The 25,054-nt window shown below is 42.4% G+C and overlaps 1 protein-coding gene across 1 annotated transcript in view; it reads left to right on the forward strand.

Moving 5' to 3' along the window:
* Positions 1 to 25,054, forward strand: part of ARHGAP35 (Rho GTPase activating protein 35) — a 104,263-nt gene that overhangs the window by 47,876 nt on the left and 31,333 nt on the right. The window contains exon 3 of the mRNA XM_081200145.1: positions 15,216 to 15,360. Coding sequence (XP_081056271.1) covers positions 15,216 to 15,360 — 145 coding nt within the window. The remainder of the gene's footprint in view (positions 1 to 15,215; positions 15,361 to 25,054) is intronic.

Consider the following 25,054-nt stretch of genomic DNA (forward strand, 5'->3'; position numbering starts at 1 on the left):
AATGTTGCCAGTTGATTGAACCCCCATGCTTTTGGCACTTAATATTGCATCCCATTTACTACTTTAAGAAGCAGGGGGGAATTCATAGCTTTGAGATTTGTATTAGGCTTTCCTCCTGCTGTGCTGTACATCATTAAAATGATGTACAGTGTGAAAGCTTTTCACTGATTTGAGTCATCGCAATTATACTCTCCTATCTCATCTCAGCGCTAGATCTTTTTTCTTTTCTTCTGCTGAGGTGTTGATTGCAAATCACCGGTGCTTTTAAAAGGTATGTTTCCTTTTGCTGTTTCTTCCTTTTGTTGTTTCTTCAGGCCATGATCAAAATATATAGTCCTGTTTGCATTGCCTGCTGGATTTGTTTGCATTGGTGGGGGAACTTCTGTAGCTTTAGGGAGTACATCTTTGCATTAATGTGGGCAGCTTCCTAAAGAGCATGTGCTGAGTTCGTTTAATTTTGATACATAATCTGCCATGGGGGACTTAACTTCTGCTCAACAAAGTTTTTTATACAGTGGTGCCCCGCAAGACGAAATTAATTCGTTCCGCAATTTTTGCCGTCTAGCGAATTTTCCGTCTTGCGAAGCACGGTTTAAACGGCTTAACAAAGTCGCAAGACGTTTTCGTCTTGCGAAGCAAGCCCATAGGGAAATTCGTCTTGCGAGGCAAATCGCGGACGAAAAAACCTTTCGTCTAGCGAGTTTTTTGTCTTGCGAGGCATTCGTCTTGCGAGGTACCACTGTATGTCCAGCATGAAAGAATGAGCAAAAAAGTGTGTGGCAAACTGGAGGTGGGCCAACAAATTGAAACTGAATCCAAACAGGATGGAGGTGCTGTGTCTTCAAAGTTCCTGAGACCAGGAATACCACCTGTTCTGGAATGGATTGCACTCCCCTGGAAAGAGCAGGTGGAGGTGCACCTTGATCCCCCATTGCTTGGGAGTGCCTGTTTCAAGCTACAGCATTTCCTGGACAAAGAGAAGTTTGCAACAGTGATCCATGCCCTGGTAACCTCCAGATTGGACTACAGTGGTGCCCCGCAAGACGAATGCCTCGCAAGACGGAAAACTCGCTAGACGAAAGAGTTTTCCGTTTTGGAGGTGCTTCGCAAAACGAATCTCCTATGGGCTTGCTTCGCAAGACGAAAATGTCTTGCGAGTTCCTGCGGGTTTTCCCCCCTCCCCCCCTTTTCTAAGCCGCTAAGCTGCTTATCAGCTGATCCGATCAGCAGATAAACCGCTAAAAGCCACTAATAGCGCTAATCCGCTAATCCGTCAATGGGCTTGCTTCGCAAGACGAAAAAACCGCTAGACGAAGAGAATCACAGAACGGATTCTTTTCGTCTTGCGAGGCACCACTGTATTGTAATGTGCTGTTTGTAGGCTACCCTTGAAGAGGGTTCTGACCTTTATTTAGACTAAATAACAACTCCCTTCTGCTGTATTGCCATTTTTGGCTGATGTTTGTATGGATCTTAGTGTTTCAACTGTTATTTTACTCTAGCATGTATGATTTATAAATATCCCAATCTTGGGGCCTTATAAATTCATGCATCACATACTTTGTACTTTATATCCATTTGTGAAGATGCTTGACATGAAATCAGAGTCGATGTCTGTGGTCAGATCCAGCACGGCTGCTCTTACGTTTTTAGGTACTTAAATGTGCGGCTTATCCTGTGAAGTCAAAAATATTAGTAAATATTCCCTAATGTTTGAGGTGCTACTAATTTATTTCTCACCCAATGCAAAAAGAGATAAAAGGCAGTTTATATTAAATGACAGATTTAATAGCTGGTCTTCTTCTTCTTTGGCAATCATTTGTAACCAAGTAGGATTGTCTTCCATGAACACAGTCTTAATAGTGAGTCTGTAAGTGACTGTGGAGGCCAATTCTAGATTCACACATCTTTCCACAGTGGGGACATAGGTTTCCAGGTGGGAGTTGATTGTGGTGAGGGTTTGCCAAACGTGCCTTCCTCTTAGCATGTAACTCCCTTTCATCCTGAGTTCAAGTATCGTGACACCTCTGGTAAAGGCTGTTCTCCAATTGGAACACTCGCTGGCCGGTGTTTCCTAATTGTCAGTGTTTATACCACTTTTTAAAAAGATTTGCCTTGAGTGAGTCTTTAAAACGTCTTTTGTTGACCACCAGCATTACACTTTCCATTTTTAAGTTCAGAATAGATTACAGTGGTACCTCGAGTTAAGTACTTAATTCGTTCCAGAGGTCTGTTCTTAACCTGAAACTGTTCTTAACCTGAAGCACCACTTTAGCTAATGGGGCTTCCTGCTGTCGCCGTGCCAGCGGAGCACGATTTCTGTTCTCATCCTGAAGCAAAGTTCTTAACCCGAGGTACTATTTCTGGGTTAGTGGAGTCTGTAACCTGAAGCGTATGTAACCTGAGGTACCACTGTAGTTGCTTTGGAAGACGATAATCATACATCTGAACAACATTACCAGTCCAACGAAATTGATGTTGAAGAATCATTGCTTCAACACTGGTGGTCTTTGCTTCTTCCAGTACACTGACATTAGTTCTCCTGTCTTCCCAAGTGATATGTAAATTTTTTTTTTGAGACATCATTGATGAAATCTTTTGAGGAGTTGCAGATGGCATTTATAAGTGGTCCATGCTTCACAAGCATACAGTAAGGTTGATAGCACAATAGCGTTTTAAACAAGCATTTTGGTTTCCCTGTGAATGTCCCAATCTTCTGCTTTTCAATCTGGAGAAAGCTGCACTCACCAAGCTCAGGCGATACTGGATTTTGGCATCAATGCCAGCCCTTTTGGAGGAGCCCAGGGAGGAGAAGTGATTGACACTTGTGGCACTGCTGAGTGGTTGTTTAGTGCTTGTTGGTGCAGCACTTTGGGTTTTTTGGATGTTGAGTGATAGACCAAGCTATCTGTAGGGTTCTACAAAGATATTTAGGATGGCTTGGAGGTCATCCTCTGAGTGTGCACACACTACGTTGTCATCAGCTTATTGTAGCTCTATAACGTAAGTTATGGTAACACTCTTTACTTTCAGCCTACTCAAATAGCTTTCCATCTGTCCAATATATGATTTCTACCCCGGTGGAGAGTATGGTATATGATTTCTCCAGTGGTATATGATTTCTACCCCGGTGGAGAGTTTCCCTTCGACAAAGTGTAGGATCATGGCAATGAAAATAATAGAGTTGGGGCGATAACACAACCCTGTTTAACACCTGATCCCATTGTGAATGGTTCACTTTGAGAGCCATTGTTATCTGTGATTGTTGCTGTCATATAATGGAGAAGCTGAAGGAAATTTAGCATAAAAGCACAGTTTAGGGTCCTGAATCAACAGTCAGATAGTGGCCCTTATTCTGATTGCCCCTGCTAAGAACCTAGCAACATTGGCTGTTATCTGCTCTGTTTCGTCTACCAGGAGAAAAGACACTGTGACAGTGGTTGTGCGCCCTGGGATGGTCAGTACGAGTGGGGTGATGATCTCGTTGGAGGACATGTACCACTGATTCGGTGCAGCTGTCTCCACAAGGGCATAGGCGTTTCTCATGCGAGATCTTTTGGAATCGGCCAAATGACAAAACGTTCAGTCTTGTGAGTGTGAAAGTACGTCAGTTTTTTGGGATAGCTAGTTGGCCCATTTATTGTGGCTTTAAAGAAACTCTTTGCATCATGAGTGTCTGCTAAGTGCTGGATCTCTTGAGCTTTTTTAAATCTACCAGGTGTTCTTTAGTTCTCTGGTTCTTCTTTGAACCTCAGCCTTAGCATTGGCATAGGTTTCTTTCTTAGTGGCGCAGTTTCTATATCTTTGCCAGATCTGAAAGGCCTTCCTTTTCTTGTCAGTAATGTGTTCAATCTCACTATCATTCTCATAAAACCATTCCTGGTGTTTCTTGGTTTGGTATCCAATGGTTTGTTTACAGGCTGCAATAATGGATGTTTTTAGCTTGGTCCAGTGTTCCTCAGTGGTATCAGGGAACTCAGAAAGCAGATGGTTCTTAAGAGTCATTTGGAAGCAATCCCGCTTAATCTTGAAGGGTTGAGTGTTCATTTTGTGCCATGGTTTCCTTCCTTGAAGCCTGTGTTGAGGTATAATCTTGATAGCCATCATGGAGCATATTACCATATTTTTCGCTCTATAGGGTGCACTGGCCCATAGGGCGCACCCAGGGTTTTTTTGGGGGGATAAAGAACAATTTTTTTATTCCCCCCCCCCAGGCGCGGGGCTGGGGCGGGAGAAACCCGAGCTTCCCCCGACCCCAGCCCCCAGAACAGGCTGCTATCCGCAAGCCTTGGGAGCCCGGCGGGAAGTCCCGCCAGGCTCCCAAGGCTTGCAGAGAGCTGCCCGAAGCCCGGGGTGCACCCCGCTGCGCTCCCTGGGTTTTGGGCTGCAGGCTGCTGTCCGCAAGGCTTGCGGATAGCTTCCTGAAACCTGGAGAGCGAGAGGGGTTGGGGCGCACCGACCCCTCTTGCTCTCCAGGCTTCAGCGAAAGCCTGCATTCGCCCCATAGGACGCACACACATTTCCCCTTCATTTTTGGAGGGGAAAAAGTGCGTCCTATAGGGCGAAAAATGCGGTAATTGGTGATCTGTCCAGCATGAATGGTGATGAATGGTGTATCCATTAAGAAAGGATAGGGCATAGGCTCTCACTGTTAAGCTTCAGTTACCTGGTTTATTTTCTTAATATGCTCTCTAATGTCTTTGGCAGAAAAACTCTTTTCTGTCATTGGTGTCTGAAAATAAATTGCCACCCCTCCCCCTGTTGTTGTATTGTTCTACGTATCCTTCTGTCACCAGAGCTCTGGAGGGAGGAAGTTATATGGAAACAGACTAAACAGGAAGTGATCATATTTTAGCTAGGAATGGGGTATAGACAATGGAGGAGGGGAGTTGGGTGGGTGGGAAGTTTCCTGGGGCCACATGGTTCAACAGATGTCTTCAAGGGAAGCTGTTGGCTAGGAGTGAGTTAATCTCCTCTCTTGAGCTCAAAATAATAGAACACCTGCCCTTGTATAGCCCTTTTTATCAAGCTGGAAACCTCCTTGCAGTTGAGTCATACACTACATATTGTGACTTTTCAATTAGTGCAGCGCGTCCATCTTCCCCAGGTTTCCTGCCAACTTCCTCATCTGGAGAGAATATTATGAACAACTATTTTTAAGATAAAGTGAATTTTAAAGAAACCTCTTGTTTTTAAAAAAATTATCTGATAACCTGACATTGATAGATAATGCAATATATTTTTAAATATTGATATCAGGGCTACCCAAATGACATTGCATGGGTTTCATGTGATGTCCCAGAACCCAAATAGCAATAGCATCATTAGGCATATTCCAGAGCTAATTCACAAGGGAGTACTCTGACTGCTAATTACTCCTTTTGGTTTTGGTTTTTTAATGCAAATACTGATGACCAAACTACAAATGGCAGCCATAGCAGGATCAACCAATATTGTATGTTTTTTCCTTTAGCAAAAGTGGGGGATTTGGATTGAGGCTTCAGCATGGGGAGTTTAACCCAACTGTGTTGACTACGGATTAGATTTCGGGCTCAGTTCAAAGTGCTGGTTTTGATCTTTAAAGCTCGGGACTACAGTAGCTCATGGACTGCCTCTCCCCATATGAACCAACCGGGACTCTGCAGTCTTCATGAGAGCCCTTCTCTTGTGTTCCCCACCCAAAGGAGAAGTGGAGGATGGCCAAAAAGGACAGGCCTTTGTGGTGATGTGCCTCCCCCAATGCTTTTCTTAAGATGATTTGCCTGGTCACTGGCGGAGGAAGAGGAGTGCGCAGGGAGCGCACCGCCCCCGGCAGCAGAATCCCAGTAGGGTGCCATCACGGCTGCCCCCCCCGCAGGCGGCGCGCCCCCCATGATGGGCGCTACGCCCCTGCAGGCAGCGCGCCACGCCTCTGCGGGTGGTGTGCCCCTCCCCCAGGATGCGTGTCCCGCCCCGCCCTGCTTGCTCTCCGCCACTGTGCCTGGTGCCCTCCTTGTCCATTGTTATATTTTTTGTTCATTTCTTAATGTTGGTGGCGCACATCTTTTAGTTTGGGTAGTTTTAGTGTGGTTTCTGGATGATCAGTTTCTGTTTATCGTGTTGTCATGGCTTCCAAGTTTTTCTTTTTAATTGTTTTTATGCATTGTAATTTTATTGTCGTGTCACTTTGAATTTTTTTATTGTAAAAAGTGACAGATAAATGAAATAACGTATTTTTCTGTGTATAAGACACCCCTATGCATAAGACGCCCCCTGTTTTGGGGACTCCAAATTAAGAAAACACCCCTCAGCACTACCCATGATAAGAGGAGCCCCAATTTTAAACCTAATTTTTTGGTTAAAAAACCCCTAGTCTTATACACAGAAAAATACGATAAGTAACTCTCCTGCATGCAATCTCCTAAGTCATGTGTGAATCTGCTTGCTCTTATGTCTACCTGCAATAGCGAAACAGCACAAAAAAGTGATTTTTTAAATCAGAAGTATTTCAACCTTGCCTTTTTTGCTGAAAGCAAATCACCCTGTCTTCAGGCTTATGATAAAAAGACAATACATAAAAGGAAAATGGATTGGGTGGGACAAGGGGAAAAAAAAGCAATTTCAAATTAAAATTTGGAAAGGAAACAGCTTTGGGAACTTCCCACACCCTATGCTGGCACAGAGGCGCATAATTCAAAACACACACATACACACTGAAGTGTACGGCACATCTCACTTAACACTCCTTGCCATTCAGGGATGCTTTGCAGCTGGCAAGGCATCTTGGCTGAGTGGGGCGCGGTTCACAGAAAGAGCCAAAAGTTGCTGATCTAGCAAAGCCAGTAGAATGACTCTTCTTTCCTACTTTCCTGCGTACGTAATTTTTATTGATTTGCAAAGATCACAGTACATAACAAACTTTATCAAAGCTCATAACTATTCACTTAAAGAAAAGAAGTTGACTTCCTTCAGTCGTTCCACGAATCGTCCAAAATAACATTTAAACAATAAATCCGCATTTCCATATTTGTAAAGCCATAAATCATTCTCATCCATCCATTTTTATTTAGCCTTACCCTTTACCTCTTACAGAACTCCTTGGAAACCTACTAGTGTTGTCTGTTCATCAATTAAGCTTTCCAGATATTTCGTAAGACTTTCCCAATTTTCGACGAACCTCTGATCTTTTGTATATCTGATTTTACATGTCATCCTGTCCATCTCCACATAATCTAATAATTTGCTTCTCCATTCCTCCGTTGTTGGGATACCCTCCTGCTTCCAATTTTTTGCTATTAGGACCCTTGCAGCCGTTGTTGCGTATTGGAACAATTTATAGTCTTTCTTCTTAATTTCTTTTCCTACCAAACCTAGCAGGAACGCCTCTGGTCTTTTATTAAAGGTATATCTTAGCATTTTTTTCATTTCATCATATATACTTTCCCAGAACCCTGTAACCTTTGGGCATTCCCACCACATGTGGTAGAAGGTACCCTCCTTTGCCTTACATTTCCAGCATTTATTGCAGGATCCATACATTTTGGCTAACTTAACCGGGGTTAGGTACCAGCGATAAAACATTTTCATTAGGTTTTCCTTAAGTGACACACAGGCCGTAAATTTTAGGTGTTGTTTCCAGAGTTTTTCCCACTCTTCAAGATAGATATTGCGGCCAAGATCTCTAGCCCAATGGGTCATTACCACCTTAACCTCTTCATCAGCCAAGTTCCAATCCAATAAGTACTTGTACATTTTTGATAATATTTTTATGTTACTTCCCAGAATCTCAGTTTGGAACCTAGAGTTTTTGTCGGCATAGCCTTTATCTTTTACATCTTTCCTAAACATATCATTTATTTGGTGATAGTTTAGCCAATCGTATACTTGAGATTTCACCTGATCATAAGGCCTCATTTTCCACTTTCCTTCCTCCTTCATGAGCAGTTGTTCGTAAGTTGCCCAGTTGGTTCCCATATTGACCTTTTGATGGCCATTACCTCTGATGGAGATAACCATTGGGGTGTTCTGGGTTCTAGCATCTCTTTATATCTTTCCCAGACCTCTAATAGAGGGCCCCTGAATATATGGTTCCCAAATCCTTTGTGGCCCTTCTTCCGCCCATGCCACAGGTAAGCGTGCCACCCATATCGGTTGTCGTGACCCTCTAAGTCTAGCACTTCCCCGTCTTCTAATTTTATCCATGTCTTTATCCAGCATAGACAAGATGCCTCGTAATATATCTTCAGGTCAGGAAGGGCGAAGCCTCCCCTTTCTTTCGTGTCCGTCAAAATTTTGAACTTTACTCTCGGCTTCTTCCCTTGCCAGATGAATCTGGAAATATCTCTGTGCCAGGCTTTAAATGTCTTACTACCCTTAATGATCGGAATATTTTGGAAGAGGAACAGAACTCTTGGAAAAACCGACATTTTGATTGTGGCTATTCTACCCCAAAATGACAATCTTAGCCTACCCCACGTTTCTATGTCCTTCTTGACTCCTTTCCATACCGTTTCGTAATTGTTTTTAAACAGATCTATATTTTTTGGCGTTACCCATATCCCTAGGTATTTCACCTTCTTTGTTACCTCTATTCCTGTTTCTCTTTGTAATTCCTCAATTTCAGCTGCCCGCATGTTTTTGGCTATTATTTTTGTTTTTCTTTTGTTTAATTTAAAGCCTGCTACCTCCCCAAATTGGTCAAATTCTCTGAGTACCTTTTTTGTTGAGTCTAGTGGTTCTTCCAATGTTACGACCAAGTCATCCGCGAAAGCTTTGGTTTTATGCTCATGTTTGCCGACCCTAATGCCTTTAATTTCTTTATTGTCTCTGATAGTTTTTAATAGAACCTCTAATACTGTTATAAATAACAGTGGGGACAATGGGCATCCCTGCCTTGTTCCCTTAGTTACTATTATTTCTTCCGTCTCTACGTTGTTTATTATTAATCTTGCTTTTTGTTCCGTGTATATTGCTTTTATGCCGTTGAAAAATTCAGTGCCCACTTCCATATGTTCCAATTGTTTCAATAGAAATTCCCAATTTACGTTGTCAAACGCTTTTTCAGCGTCCACGAATAGCAGTAAACCTTGTTTGTCACACCTTTCTGTTAAATATTCTATAATGTTTATGATATTTCTTAAATTATCCTTCATTTGCCTACCCGGCAAGAAACCGGCTTGGTCTCTGTGGATACTGTTTAACAAAGTGGCTTTAAATCTTCTTGCCATGACTCCCGCGAAAATCTTGTAGTCTACGTTTAATAAGGAAATCGGCCTGTAATTTTTAATTTGTTCTAGTTCTGAATCTTGCTTTGGGATCAATGTGATCAGTGCCTCCTTCCACGTCTCCAGAATTTCTCTTTCCTTCAAAATATTGTTCATTACTTCTTGTAAAGGATATACCAGAGCCGATTCCATCTCTTTGTAATATCTGCTAGTGAACCCATCTGGGCCCGGGGCTTTCCCATTTTTTAAATCTTTTATTATTGCTTTTATTTCCTCTGCCTCGATCGGAGCATTTAATTTCTCTTTATCTGCCGTGGGGATCTTGTTTATATTCTTAGATGTTAAATATCTCTCTATTTCCCTCGTCTTATTCTTTTCTGTATTTCTAAAAAGTTCTCCGTAAAAATCCAAAAAGGCTTTCCTTATTTCTTTGGGTTTGTTTATCTCTTCTCCTTCCACCACTATCCTATTTATCGTATTCTGTTCCTTTCTTTTTTTCAATTGCCAAGCTAGTATTTTCCCCGTTTTATTAGCATGTTCGAAATTCCTCTGTCTCAGTCTTTTAATTTTCCATTCTATCTCTCTGTTTATCAGCATTGTATATTGAGATTGTAAAACTTTTATATTCTCTTTTATTTTCTTATTTTTTGGGTTTTTGATTAGTTTCTGCTCATTCTCTGCTAATTGTTGCATGATTTCTTTTTTCCCTTTTTCCCTTTTTTTATTCTTAATTGCACTCTGTTGGATGAAGAAGCCCCGCATCACCGCCTTTCCTGCATCCCATACCACCTTAGGCTTTATGTTATTACCCAAATTATCTTCAAAGTATTCTTTTAATCTATTTTGAGCCTTTTCTACTACCTCTTGATCATCTAGCAGATAGTCCTTCAATTTCCATCTAAATAGTCTGCTTTCCTGCTCTTTTAATTCCATTTTTATTGGGTTATGGTCTGAGATAGTTCTGGCCTGAATCTCCACCTGTAGCGATCTTAGGGCTAACTCTTTCGAGACCCATATCTGGTCTAGTCTTGATGATGAATCATTAGGTTCAGAATAGAAGGTATATTGCTTTTCTAGTGGGTGTTTAAACCTCCAGATATCTATTAAGTTACAATTCTGGACCAAAGAGAAGAAAGTTCTTGGAAGCTTCCCCTCCTTGCCTTTTGTGTCCCTCAATCTGTCCAATTCTAACGACACCACGCCGTTCATATCACCTAATAATATGATTTTTTCGTCGGCGTAGTCAGATAGCCTTTCTTCCAACCTTCCGTAGAATTCTGCCTTATTTATATTGGGTGCATATATTCCGACTATTATAATCTTTTCTCCTTGCCAATTTATTTGTACTGATACTATCCTTCCTTCTTCGTCTTTGAAGAGGAGTTTCGCTTCAATTTGTTTCTTGATATAAATAACCACTCCTCTCTTTTTATTCTGGTCTGAGGATATAAACTCATTCCCCAATCTTGGGTTTATCAGAGTTCTTTTGTGTTTCCTCGCAATGTGAGTCTCTTGTAAACATATAATATCTAATCCTTCCTTCTTCAAAATGTGCTCAATTCGATTCCTTTTCCCTTTATCATTCATCCCATTTACATTCCAACTATATATCTTTAACACCATTACGATTTAATTGAGGGAGAGCAAAAGAAAGCAAAAAGAAAAAAAAGAAGAAAAAGAGAGAAAGGAAACGACTGTTGGTTCTTTTTAGATTTCCTCTTCAGACCCTCCTCCCTCCCCCCTCCCCCCCGCCTCCCCCCCGGTCCCGCCCCCCCTCCCCCACCTCTCTTTGCGGTTTCAGCTCTTTGTATTTCCTTAAGAATTTGTCTGTTTCTCCTGGGTTTGTCAGTTTTTGCCTTTTACTCCTGTATGTGAAGGAGACGCCTTCCGGAAACTCCCACTTAAACTCGATATTATTCCTTTTGAGTATCTGTACTAATTCTTTGTAGGAGTCTCTACGCTTTAAAAGCCTAACTGGAATGTCTTTGAAAATTATTATATTATTTCCTCCAATATTTAACCTTTTCTCTCTGCTCTTGTGTAGAATCTTATCTTTTATTTCCTTATCTTTGAATATAATTAAACAGTCCCCTATGAATTTTTTATTCTTTGGGAGTTTGGCTTTTAGCCTGAAAGCTGATTGTATTGCCTTTTCTACATCTTCTCTTGGTAATTCCAACCAGAGGGCTAATTCTACTGTTATTTTCTCCTTTATATTTTCCCCTTGGGCTTCCGGTATGCCTCTCATCCTTAGATTAGCCTCCCTCTGTCTTAGTTCATTCATCGCAATCCAATCTTTTAAATCCTCTTGATTTTTGTTTAGACCCAGTATCTCAGCTTTAATTCTTTCTTCCTCACGTCTTACTTCCTTCAATTCTACTTTTGTCTTTTTCAGACCTTCCTCCACTGTCTGTGTCCTCCTAAATACCTCTTTCATTTGACTTTTCAATTCACTGACTGTTTCATCTAACTTCTTGTCCACTTCCCCAATTCTATGTTCTACTTGTTCTAGTTTGCGCTCCACACTTTTTTCACTCTCTTTTATCTCCGCAAACATTCTCAATATCTCTGCTCTGAAGTCCCCTTCTTGCTTTGATCCCTTCCTATCCACTGGCGTTCCCCCTTCAGGTCTTTTCCCAGTGTTTGACATTCTTAAATTGGAGGATAGCCCAAACTTAGAAAACAATATACTTGTAGCACTCCTAAAACAATTACCTGTATGCTTAGTTAGTTCCAACCCTTAATTAACAGTCTTTGGATTACACAGAGTTCAACTCAGTTAACAGTCCCTTAGCAGTCTTTAAATTACAAGAAGGTCGTCTTATTTCATTCCACCGTGCTGCAGCCTCGGGGGTATCAATAATTATCCTGAGTTCTCAAAATTCAGGTTAGTTCAAGAAGTTGGACTCCAGAAAGTTCAAAAAGTTCAAGAAGTTGGAGATCTTATGTTTACGATGGGGTAAGGTATAAATTCTCCTATCTGTACAGTGAGTTCTTGGAAATTTTGTCAGGGGGATCAATTTTGTAATTAACAAGTGGCAGTTATCATATGGGGAAATTCCCCGTCAGAAGTCCTTATACCTTTTGCCTGCAAGAAACCATATAGAGGAAAGATAATAGGGGATGGGAGGGAGGGGAAAAGGGGGTACGAAGGGGACGGAGAAACCAAGGGAGACCGGGGGGGGGGGGGAGAAGGATCGCAAGGCCAAAAAAGACAGATAGAGCAGGGGATGTCGAAATAAAAAGTCTGGTCGCAGTAAACACTCTGACCACTAGATGGCTCTCTCTGCTGCTGTCTGACTATGAAGGCAAGCACGCTGCACAGGCAATTCGGGCAGTCCAGCAATCCGAAGAGGGAGATTATTGCCTGATCGTTTCCGATTATTGGGTAGATGGACAGGAACACCTCCACAAAGTTTTCAGATCAGGTATATTCGTAGAACAGGTACGTCCGTTTTATTAAATTATAAATTGTAGTTATGTATGTTCCGTATGTTCTATTCTCTCTAATGGCGCTTCTGGCGCTTCCCTTCCGTTTTTCCGCTTTCCGCTAAGCGTCCTGCGGCAAAAATGGCGTTTCGGCGTTTCGGCGTCCCTCTGTTTCAACGAATGGGTTTTAAAGTAATAGCTGCGTCCTCTGTTCCCTGTTAAAACACCTCCTTTGGGGAGGGTCAGCTGTTTACATTTGGAAGTCTTTCAGGGAAACAAAATAAACACTGGTGGTAGCTCCGTGTGTTTATCTTTGCTCTGCAGTTTATTTGCGGTTCTGCCGACCCCTGGTAACGGCTGAACCTCAGAGGCTTCGCTTTTTCTCTCCCCGGGTTTTATTTTCCAGCTTACAGTTTTCTCCCTGCTTTTAAACTTGTTAAACCAACCCTACTTTCCATCTCTGCTGCAGAGTGGTGTAATAGTAATATCTGTTGTGTCACCATAGCTCATAGCTACAGGAAAAGAGAGCGCCTTCAGTTTCTGGAGCACAAGTCTTAAAGGAAAATTAGCCATGGAAATCCACCTAGGAAAACAAATGAAGAATCCAGCTGAGACCTTTAGGTACCATGTACCTTAAGTGTAATGCAGAAAAATGGGAATTGAAAATATAGGGAAACTTGCCTCCCACCCACATCTAATACCTTAATGGAATTATGACTTTTTCCAGACTTTGGCTAGAATGGGAATGCACAAGTGAGAGTGTAAGAGCAAACTGTGGCGGGGAGAAATTCAGGTACTCCACTAACCAAGGATTCTAAAACGTTCTGAAGGCAGCCCTGTATAGGGAAGCTTTTAATGTTTAATAGGTTATTGTATTTTAGTGTTTTGTTGGAAGCCGCCCAAAGTGGTTGGGGAAACCCAGCCAGATGGGCGGGGTATAAATAATAAATTATTATTTTATGGCATTTAACACTTTTGCAAGCCCTACAGTACTAGTATCTAAAAATTAAATACTTTGACTGCTATAGTTTTTGAAGTAACATTTGTCTTTCTGCTGTTAATTGAATTTTATTTGATAAAATGAATTTGATGGAGGGTGGATAAATAGTCTCATGAAAAATGAAACAAAATAATTTTGCAGCCTGGAAAGGACCATAGACCTGCGGGATGGCTCTTGTTCTAGTGCCAGAGGTTCTAGCTAGCAGGGAATAGCCAATTAAATGTTGCTGGATTACAACTCCCGTCGTTCCTGATCATTGGCCATGCTAGCTGGACCTGATGAGAGTCCAGAAGGTGCCACGCTGGCTACTCCTTCCCTAGGGGAAGTTCATCCATATATTGAGAAGATACAGTGGTGCCCTGCAAGACAAATGCCTCTCAAGACGGAAAACCCGCTAGACGAAAGTGTTTTCTGTTTTTGAGCTGCTTCGCAAGACGATTTTCCCTATGGGCTTGCTTTGCAAGACGAAAATGTCTTGCAAGTGTTCCGATTTATTTTCGCTCCCCCCCTTTTTCTAAGCCGCTAATAGCCTTTTAGCTGCTAATCCGCTAAGCCTTTAATAGCCGCTAAACCGCTAATAGCGTTAATCCGCTAATAGGGTTGCTTCGCAAGACGAAAAAACCGCTAGACGAAGAGGCTCGCGGAACGGATTAATTTCGTCTTGCGAGGCACCACTGTACATTTGTCCTTCCATCTCTCCCTAAGCAGGCCATTCTGTTTTTCTGTTTGCTGCTTGTGGTTTGTTTTTCCTGCTTTTGAAGTAGAAGCTTTTCCTTGGTACTCCAAGTAAACTTCCATGGAGCCACTCTCTCTCTCTCTCTCTCTCTCTCTCTCTCTCTCTCTCCCCCCCCCCCCCCGGCCATCACACATGTTTACTCAAAGGCTCACCCGGATACAGTTTGTGAATCACTGTCACTTGACCTGAGGCTTTGTGCCTTCCTTGCCTGTTGCTCTTAGCTGTTCTTGGCACATTGTTGCTTGAGAATAAGACTGGTTTAGACAGAAACAATCCTTATTTGTTTGCTGTTCTTTATCCACTGTGGGAAGAAAATACCTGTTGGCTTCAGAGCATTTTTTTTGTAAGTGAACAAAATGTAGCTTGCACCATAGTATTTTGGATGAGGAGGTTCAGAAAGTTTCCTTGCTGGATTTTGTATTTGCTGCTATTTCACTCCCTGCCAGTCAGGTGTAAAAGGTATTTGGTGTTCAAATTATTTTTATTACTGTGTAGCATTTGCTGTGGCAGGTGGTATCATTCCAAGTAGTTTAAAAATGTTTCCTTCTAAGCTTTATTTTTAAATGTTTCCTTTTTATTTTTAAAGCATTATATATAGTTGTATGAACTCACATTCTACTTACGTAGCAATAGCAACCATAGCTTTATAGCAAATTGAGCGCATATGTATAATCAGAAGTACAGCTTGTTTTTGACTAACAAGTTAAATTGTGTCTTTTATTGTCCCAGTTTCTTATATTATTGACCTTTTGGCTACTTAAGTAAAGCCTCATTAAATCAATTGCTTCATTATTTATAATGATTTATGTTTCCAACAATATTAACTCTGGTAAATTCTTCTCTACAGAAACCAAAGCCTAAGCCTCGGCCATCTATCACAAAGGCTACATGGGAGAGCAACTATTTTGGGGTGCCTTTGTCCACTGTAGTGACACCAGAGAAGCCCATCCCCATTTTTATTGAGAGATGCATTGAATACATTGAAGCAACAGGTAAGATCTTTGTAGCAAGAGATGTTGTTGTTAGTTTATTTCAATGCCACATCTCATCTGTGAAGGCCCCTTGGTTGGTTCAGAAAGAGTATATGGCTCCATTTGCATTTTGTGGATGGGTGGGCAAAGGTGAGAAACTTATAGTTTAGTAGCTATGAAAGCTCTTACATGTACCTTAATTTAGCAGTGTAGTTTGTGTACCTTTGGTGAAACTTTACTGAAGATCCTTGGTAAAATGTCACTTCGGTTGTGCATTGAATTCTGGGTAAAATGAGCCCGCAATGGATTTCATAGAAAAATGTGGCGGCGGCGGCAAATGATTGCTTTTAAGAACCAAAATAAACTCCAAACATTATTTATACTAAGCACTTTCTAAACATCATTTTCTCTTATCTGTATTGGTTTTAAAGAATTAAAAGGGAATGTTCTACAAACAGATTAGCATCTGCAGAGAAGTGAAACAGTTTATTGTTTCAACAGTATTTGAAGGATATGCCTGCTGTGCTTTGGAGGCTTTTAACTTAATGTCGTTTATGCTTGAGCAGTCTATAGATGAATTGCATGCTGTTTTATTTTATTTCCTGTTATACCGCCTATATTTAAATTCTCATGCCTTCATTGCTGCCAGATCAGAACATCCTCCTCCCTCCTGAGTAGGTACCAGAAAGTTTAGCAGTAGTAGTAATAATTATTTTATTTTATTTCTTATACCCCGCCCATCTGGCTGGGTTTCCGCAGCCAATCTGGGTGGCTTCCAGCAGAATATAAAAACATAATAAAATGTCAAATATTAGTAATAACCTGAAATTGCCTGTAGTGGTATTTATCAGGTGTAAAGTATTCCTATTTGATGCTTCTGCATAGCTTTGACAAGATGAATCCTTTCCCACAATGAAGGGCTGCTGTTACTCTGTTGTACTATCAGAACATTTTAGCTAAAGCAGAGAGCAGCTGCCTTTTGCAGTTCAGCAAGTGGAGAAAGCTTTAAGGGCCTTCAGTTTCTTGCTGTGTCTGTAAAGTTCCTGTATCATGGAAGTTGATGGTGCAGTTTTGGTAGCTCCATTTTGCTTCCCGCACTAATACTGTGAATGCAATATTTCACTCCCAATATTTATTTTCACTCCCATCATTTGATTTTTTAGCCCCTTTCAATAATTTGAGAGAGTGTTTGGTTTTTGCTTTGAAATAGTGTGTACGTACAAAAGCATTATGATTTGGTTTCAGGGTACTTGGAAATAAGTCACTGCAGAGTGAAATGGGTGCATTCTGCTCTTTATTATCCTAATGAGAGAATAGACTTTCCTTTTGCCTTTGCAAACAGCTCATGTTACTGCAGATAGGAGCAGCGCTTGGGCAGAGTCCAAGATGCACCTGTCCTGTTAGGTGCAACTTCAGAGCTATGATCGGAAAGCCTTGACTACAAGACACATTCATTCTTACTCAAGATTTTACTACACAAAGAATCTGCCATGTGATTTCTCTACCTGAAATGAACACTGCAGCTTTATTGAAAGTTCTCGTGCCTTAGGGTTGAGCTGCAGATGATTCATCTGAGTGGAAAACCTGTCCTGTGTATAAACATCTTTAGTGTTTTTTAACAATGCCAACTTCCCAGAAGTCGATTCAGATGAAATTAGTAAAGTGCTGATTTGTGGTACTGTTCATACTAATATGAGTTATACCAAAGACCTGATATACCTATTAATGGAAATCTCATATACTCCTAGTGAACTTGGTTCTCAGAGTGTATGGATCATTGTGAGGAAGGACTCAGGAAATTTTGGGGGAGCCCCAAGGTTTGCAGAAATACAAAAAATGTTGGGGCTGACTTGGAGAAAAAAACATAAAATTGGGGTGGTGTGGGGAGGAAAGGTGGGGACTAGAATGGAGTATCCTGGAAAAGGGCATGAATCATGGAACATGAGTTCTCCAAATGTTTTGTTTTGGGCCCTGGAGCTTGTTTGCACAATCAGAGATACCAGACATACTTTGGGATTTCTGTCCTGAATTAGCACCCTTGTTAACATAGGGTATATCTCTAGTTTTTTGCTTCCTCCATTTCTCAGGCTTTCAGAGTCACTGGGGTAATTGTGTGGTTGTTTGGAATTGTAGACTGTGTTCCCTTCTGCATAATTTGTGATAATGAATATGTTTGCATACTGAAAACTAAGTCAGGAGTTCCTAATTGGCCAGAGGCATTTCTGCTTTGCTTGTGCCTGACTGAATCCTTTAATAGCCAAAGATAACAGAACAAAATAAGGGGGTTTATAATTCCTTGTCTTGGATTCTCAGCATAGATAACAGTGCATCATTAGAGAGAAACAAGTAAGCTTTATTATACCATATCCTACCCTCAACACCCAACCAGAGAGGTCCTAGCATTTCGTTTTCAAAAACCAGCCGAGCAAGGGCTGTAGCAAACAAATCTGCATCTGAAGGGAGTTTCCCTATGACTTTGGACAGGCTACCAAGCTTTCATGCTGTTGATCTTGGTTCTTAGGCGGTGTTAAGAGGATGTGCTCTTACTGGTCTTCAGCAGTCACAAAGAAAACTAGGAAACAAGTCCTAAGCTAAAGATATAATTTCTTTAAAAAACCAGAAGGATTTACCCATATTGCTACTAAATTCATCATTGACTAAAAATGCTTTGCAGTTGCCATGTTTGTGGGTTTCTGTCCCGCTGGTGTAACTGACTGCTTTGTGGTGAAAATGAAGAGATTGATAATGGATTTAAAGGGCCATGGTTCAGTGGCAGAGCATCTGCCTTGCATTCAATCTCCAGCGGCTTCAAGTAGGGATGAGAAAGTCCCTCATATGAAACCTTGGAGAGCCACTGCCACACAGTGTAGACAGTACTAAACTGGATGGACCAGTTGTCTGACTCTGTACCAGGCAGCTTCAGTCCTGTCAATCATTACTAAATATATAAAAGTTCAGCTGTGAATATTTGTAGAAGTTAGGGGAGAGGAAGGGGCTGGGGAACTCATACTCTCTGCACATATGCAACTGGCCTGACTGTCTCATCGCTTATATGCTGCTTGGGTGCTGTGCTTGAGACTTTAAAAGCCAGTAAAGTTCTCATGCAGGAGTTCAGAGAGTGGAGTTAAGCTGCAAGCAGGTACCGTCCACCAGTTGCACAGATCAGCGGACCAGCCCTGCTCTGTTGCTTTGCCCATTAGCCGAATACAGACATCTCTCCCTTCCTGGAGAAGTTCTTATGTTCTTTATTTACAAAGGCAGGGATTTCTGGGCCCTTCTTTTTTGTCCCATGTGCCAGCTGTCACACTGGTCCTTTGAATCTGAAGAAGTATGAACTACACCATACATAACATGATTTTCACCCAGGGAGGGTGAAAAGCATGCCCATTCACAGGCAGCTTGGACAGCATTGAAGTGTTCCTACCCAGCCTCCAAACAGAGACTGTATGGTGTGGGGCAAGGCCTTTTATAGCATCTCCTAAGTCCCAGTTTCACAAGGCTAATAACAGACATTCTCATTTGGTCTTGCAATGGCCATGAAATGCTGGCCACCCCAAGAGCATACCGGCCCAACATCAGACACTAGCCCTCAGACGCTACAGCAGTCCACCTCTTCACTGCTTCCTTCATTTTGGGGAAGGGAGGGTGTCTTGTGAGATCAGAAAGATGATTCTGCATTGCATGTAAAGCTGTTCCCTTCAGCTGCTTTTAACATATTTAGTGGTAATGTATTCAGACAGTACTGTATAAATAGCTATGAGAACACGATTTTTTTTTTAGTGCTGCCGTATCTTGTAGTCCCAGCAGGGTGAAATACCCTGTGGATAGCACCACTGTTCTCGCTCTCCCAATGCAGACTTCCAAGTGCTGCAATATTCTCCTTTAATCCTGGCTGTGTAGAAATAGAGACCCACCTTTGAAAGTTTGCATTATCAGGACCTCATCCAAGGCTGAAAGACAACTGGATTAGAGTGGGGTATGGAGAAAATGACCAGAATTCTTCTTATTTGAGGAAGTGAGTTTCAGATTGCTTGGCACCACCCTTGTGCTTGGCTGAACAAATATTTCAGATTCCTTGTTGTCAACATAAAATTTGAAGAAGCACAGGCTTCTGTGTGCCTGGGATTTTCCTGACAAGCCCAGGAGCAGGGAGCAAACAAGGCTCATAGTCCAGGTCCATGGATCTGTACTAGTAATTTGTTGTTGTTTAGTCATTCAGTCGTGTCCGACTCTTTGTGACCCCCTGGACCAGAGCACACCAGGCACTCCTGTCTTCCACTGCCTCCCGCAGTTTGGTCAAACTCATGTTTGTATCTTTGAGAACACTATCCCACCATCTCGTCCTCTGTCGTCCCCTTCTCCTTGTGCCCTCCATCTTTCCCAACATCAGGGTCTTTTCCAGGGAGTCTTCTCTTCTCATGAGGTGGCCAAAGTACTGGAGCCTCAGCTTCAGGATCTGTCCTTCCAGTGAGCACTCAGGGCTGATTTCCTTCAGAATGGATCGGTTTGATCTTCTTGCAGTCCATGGGACTCTCAAGAGTCTCCTCCAGCACCATAATTCAAAAGTACTAGTAATAATACTAAGCATTTAATATTGCATTTCATAGTGCTTCACTTTATTATCTCATTCTAATCCTGAGAGTTAGGCCAGGATAATCTTTCAGATGGGTGTGTGTGTGAGACAAAGAACAGTGGCTTGCCTAAGGAAAGCATCATAGAACTTTGGCTTCAAGGCCCCCACCCTCTGGCCACAAACAACCCAGCCTCCTACGCCAAGACAGGATCTGTGAAGAAAAGGAAGTTCTAAAATTAGACGCTTTAGGTTGATTCTGCAACAGGGCACCCACTTGCAGGTGGGTGGGTAAGTTTATGCAATGGTCCAATCAAGATAATCGTTGTCTTCTGGCTGACTCCAAAGCCATCCAGATTGGCCTCCACCACGAAAGCTTTCATGTGGCTTGCCAAGGTAGTGTAGTGTACATACCTGGGGTTTTGTGGCAGGAAAGATGACACACCTATATTCTAACCTTGCTGCTTGGTCACATAATTAGCTATTGCATGTTTTTAATTGTACACCTTCAGACACTTTCATTTTTGTTGCCAGGACAGTGGTTTTTTTTATACTAGGACAGAGGTTTTCAACCTTTTTGAGTCCACGGCTCCCTTGACCAACTACATTCTTTCTGCGGCACCCCTGTAGGGCTCAGAAGCCCAATTATGTCACCCCTTGTCTGCAGAGCTGGCAGTTTCTCACCCTTTTTTGAACACCCTCCCTTGTGGAGTGTTCGCTCAGCCTCCTCTCCTCTCCCCTCTCATTGGGAGTCCTCTGGACAGCTGCTGCTCCTGCCCCTGGTCTCTGAGCTAAACCCCCGCCATGCCCCAAGACGAGGTGCCTCCTCACCCTGCCCCACAGGGGCTTGGGACTTGTCTGTCTATTCTCAACAGCAAGGGCAAGCGGACTGGCTCCCTTGCCCGCTTGCTTGCTTCCTCCGAGGCTGCTTACTCCTGGCAACCAGCCCCAGAGGCAGCATTTGCCTGGGGAGCTTATAGCCAGGGCTGCTGCAACAAACAGCTGTGCAAACCTTCGGAAGACAGAGATGTGAGAGGGCAACGGAGGAGGGAGGGAAGGGACAGAGGCCAGTGTTGCCCGTGGCACCCCTGGTCATCATTCAAGGCATCCCAGGATGCCATGGCACACTGGTTGAAAACTACTGTACTAAGGGAATCCTTCAGATCAATTTGTTTGCTTTTGCAGGGGATTCTGGGCCATTATCTGGGCTTGCTTTTTGTTCCAGTGGGGTTTTGCCATCATTGTGCATGAATGTGATCCAGAACACACCTCATATTCTCCTACAGCTACATGTTGTAGAGAGAAGATCAGCAGTGATGCACAAGCTGCTTTTCAGGGAATCCTGTCTACCATTGCTGATTTTCCACCTGAGAAAACCCTAATAAGACAGTATGAAGCCTTAGAGTTATCCAGAACACAGAGTGAAAACCACTAAACTAAATGGCACAGCGGTTAAAATGTTGGGTTTGCATCATGGAGCCTAGCTTCAGTTTCCTTTTCAGCCATGAAACTCACTGGGAGACCTTGGGCTAGTCACGAACTCTCTGCTTAACCTACTTCAAATGGTTATAGTAAAGAGATTGGTAGGTGGGTGGAGAGAAATGAATACGTTGCCCTAAGTTCCTTGGAGGAGCATAAATTATGATATCAATAATACGTAAGCTTATTGAACCGGTATCATGAGTCCAGTGGAATCCTAGTTTTCAGTGATGGCTTAAACCTAATTCACTAGTTTAAAAACCTACCTCATCTAAGTGATAGTCTTCCAAACATCGCTCCTCATCAGCTCACCTCTTTGCTGCATCAATAATTGACATAATGTGCCTGACTGTGGAAGTTCAAACAGAATATGGATTATTTTTATACCTGGAAGCAATGGTAGGTGAAATTGGATAACATCTGTGGACTGTTTTAATATTTAATTATTTTCCAAGTTGATCTTGGAGCCTTAGAAGAAATCCTTGCATATGTGTGTCCCCCTAGGATGAATGCTCTGTGAACCTTGGGGCTAAAACTGCAAAAGTATACTTTTTAAGTGAAAGATCTGCTCTCTCCATCATAGCAAAAATGAGAAGAGTCTTGTTAGCTACTGTGTGGACTAAACTGCTCCCTTAGCCTTCCAGCCTGGGTCCCCCACTTCCTCCTTATAAGGAGGGGTCTTGGCTGTGGTTTCACATTGTGGTATGAGTGGCATTCGCTTGTGGCTTCATGTGGTCATTTGTTGAAACAGTTCATTCCTCGGTGGTTGGAGTTCTGCTTTGTTAACCCACCAAGCTACAAGCAAAGTTGCTGATATTCTTGATCATGACTAATAACCTAGTAGTTTTTGTGGGGATGAAGCATCAGCAGGCATTCTTGTTAGGGCAGCATTACAGCACATAGAATCATTTATTTTAATGTGCAGGCTTCAGTCCATCAAGATGTCACTGGCAAAAGATACAGAGCATCTCTTCCCACCAGAAACAGGCATTTCACAGCGGAAGTTAAAACCTGAAGTTGCAGATAAATGGCTGCTTTATATCAGATTGTGTGTGTCGTTTCTAGTTCTCATTTTATCCTCTGTTATTTTCTGTTGTGGCTGAAAAGTTGAGCTTTTAAAATTTTATATATTGGTAGTTGAGATGCCTGAGACCCTATTTGCCCGCGGACTGCCTCGCCAGAGTGGTGCATGCTCTGGTTATCTCCCGCTTGGACTACTGCAATGCGCTCTACGTGGGGCTACCTTTGAAGGTGACCCGGAAACTACAACTAATCCAGAATGCAGCAGCCAGACTGGTGACTGGGAACGGCCGCCGAGACCATATAACACCGGTCTTGAAAGACCTACATTGGCTCCCAGTACGTTTCCGAGCACAATTCAAAGTGTTGGTGCTGACCTTTAAAGCCCTAAACGGCCTCGGTCCAGTATACCTGAAGGAGCGTCTCCACCTCCATCGTTCTACCCGGACACAGAGGTCCAGCACCGAGGGCCTTCTGGCGGTTCCCTCACTGCGAGAAGCCAAGTTACAGGGAACCAGGCAGAGGGCCTTCTCGGTAGTGGCGCCCTCCCTGTGGAACGCCCTCCCACCAGATGTCAAAGAGAAGAACAACTACCAGACTTTTAGAAGACATCTGAAGGCATCCCTGTTTAGGGAAGCTTTTAATGTTTAGTAGACTGTTGTATTTTAATAATTTGTTGGAAGCCGCCCAGAGTGGCTGGGGAAACCCAGCCAGATGGGTGGAGTATAAATAATAAATTATTATTATTATTATTATTATTATTATTATTATTATTATTATTATTATTATTATTATTCTTGGCCATACTGATTTGGTAAAACAGCTGAAGTTTCTCTTTTGAAAAACATTTCTCCCTGCAGATCGATAGACCTTTAGAAAGCAGATTGGCAGCGAAGCCTCTGAACCCAATTTATTCTCGGGGAAACTTGATTTATTCTCAGACATGGTTAGCTGCCTTGTGGCATGTAGCAGGGCTAAGAAAAAGTTCTGAATGGAGAGAGTAATCAAGAATGGCTACTGGTCCCCAGTGGTAAAGTATTGCTGGACATAAAATCTAAGGTCCCAAGGAAGCAACGGTTTTGAAATTGGATCACAGTCCTAACTTCCTGTTTTCTCACTGACAGGTTTTCCTCGAAATTTAATAACTGAATGACAGGTCACAAATTTAGCCTGAGTCACTGCAAGATTTTCCTCCTTTCTTTACATTTGTAACCAACATTTTCTGTAGACTGGAATTTATGTTTGGATAAGCCAGGGGTGCACAAATTGCACCCCTCCAGATGTTTCTGTACTACAACTCCCATCAGCCCAGCCAGCATAGCCAGTAATCGGGGATGGTGGGAGTTGTAGTCCAGAAACATCCGGAGGGCCGTAGGTTGCACATCCCTGCAAATACAGTTCTACAAACCTTGTGTATTTAAGATGCTTCCATATGAACCAGAATTACCCTCATCTATTTTTTATTTTTTTTGTAAATAGCATGGCATATTTGAGCAGATTCTGGTCTGGAAGCACCCCCCCCCCCAACTTCCAAATGAACTGACCTGGAACAGGTTTTTGTAATTCTCCTCCCGCCTCCAGGGAATTTATGAATGCCTACTATATGAGGGAAAAGTTATGTTGAAAGCTCTCTTCCTTCCCGCCCATTCATCTAAACCTGGATTCCTACAGAAGCAAAGTATGTCTCCTATCCTCACTTAGTCCAATGTTCCTTCTTGCTTTATACCCTTAATACTAACTTTCATTTGTTACTTGGGTTTAGATAGTCAGAAGTCACGTTTATAAACTTGATGGTTGTGCATGTGCTCCTGTTCAGTAGTTCCCTGGCAGTATCCCAACACAGAATGCATCTAAACTGTGGATGAGGCAGCCTATGGTTTATTTGGATGCTTTTTCAGTTCTACCTCAGGCCGGGGTGTGTGTGTATGGGTCATATGTGGACCTCCAGGCCTCTGTCCCCGGGGACTTTCCCCCCGGTCACATCCATCACCAGCCTTGCTTCAAACTCTCCTTCAGCGTTTATACCTAGCTATATTGTTATATGCAAATGCGAACCATTAACGCCTCTTGCTTTTCTGGATGGAGAATAGAGGTGTGGTTATAGAAAGTAGCCTGCTGTACCATGATAAACCTTACACTCACTTCTCCACTAGTTTGCCTTAGTGCCCCCACTCTGAGAATGTGGTCGCTGGAAGGGAATGCAGCCCTCTGCTGTAAAGGGCACCCCACCCATCTTAAGACAGAGAACCTTGCAAAACGTCTCTTGGTAACAAATGCTAAGCAGGTAATAACGTTGCTTGAAATACAGAAAACAATTTAGAAATTTACTTTTAATATATTAGCACACATTCAGAATGCTGCATCAAAAGATTTGGACTGAATTAGTATGGGCCATTTGGTTCATACACACAGACTTGGTGCTGCCTTAAGTTTTCAATGCCAGAAGACTGCATTGAAGAATAATTTTATGCTGCTTTGCAGTTCCTGCTTTTTCCTAAACCAGCATTCCTTTCTCTGTTTATCTGCAATACTCAGTTATGGTGCTAACATTATCAGCATGTACTGTATTCTAAAAACAGTGTAGTAATTTGAGAGTACAGTGGTACCTCTGGATACGCACACCCCTGGTTGTGTATCCTTCAGGAT

This window comes from Podarcis bocagei (genome assembly GCF_964188305.1).
Source record: "Podarcis bocagei genome assembly, chromosome: 7".
In the NCBI taxonomy this organism is placed as follows: Eukaryota; Metazoa; Chordata; class Lepidosauria; order Squamata; family Lacertidae; genus Podarcis; species Podarcis bocagei.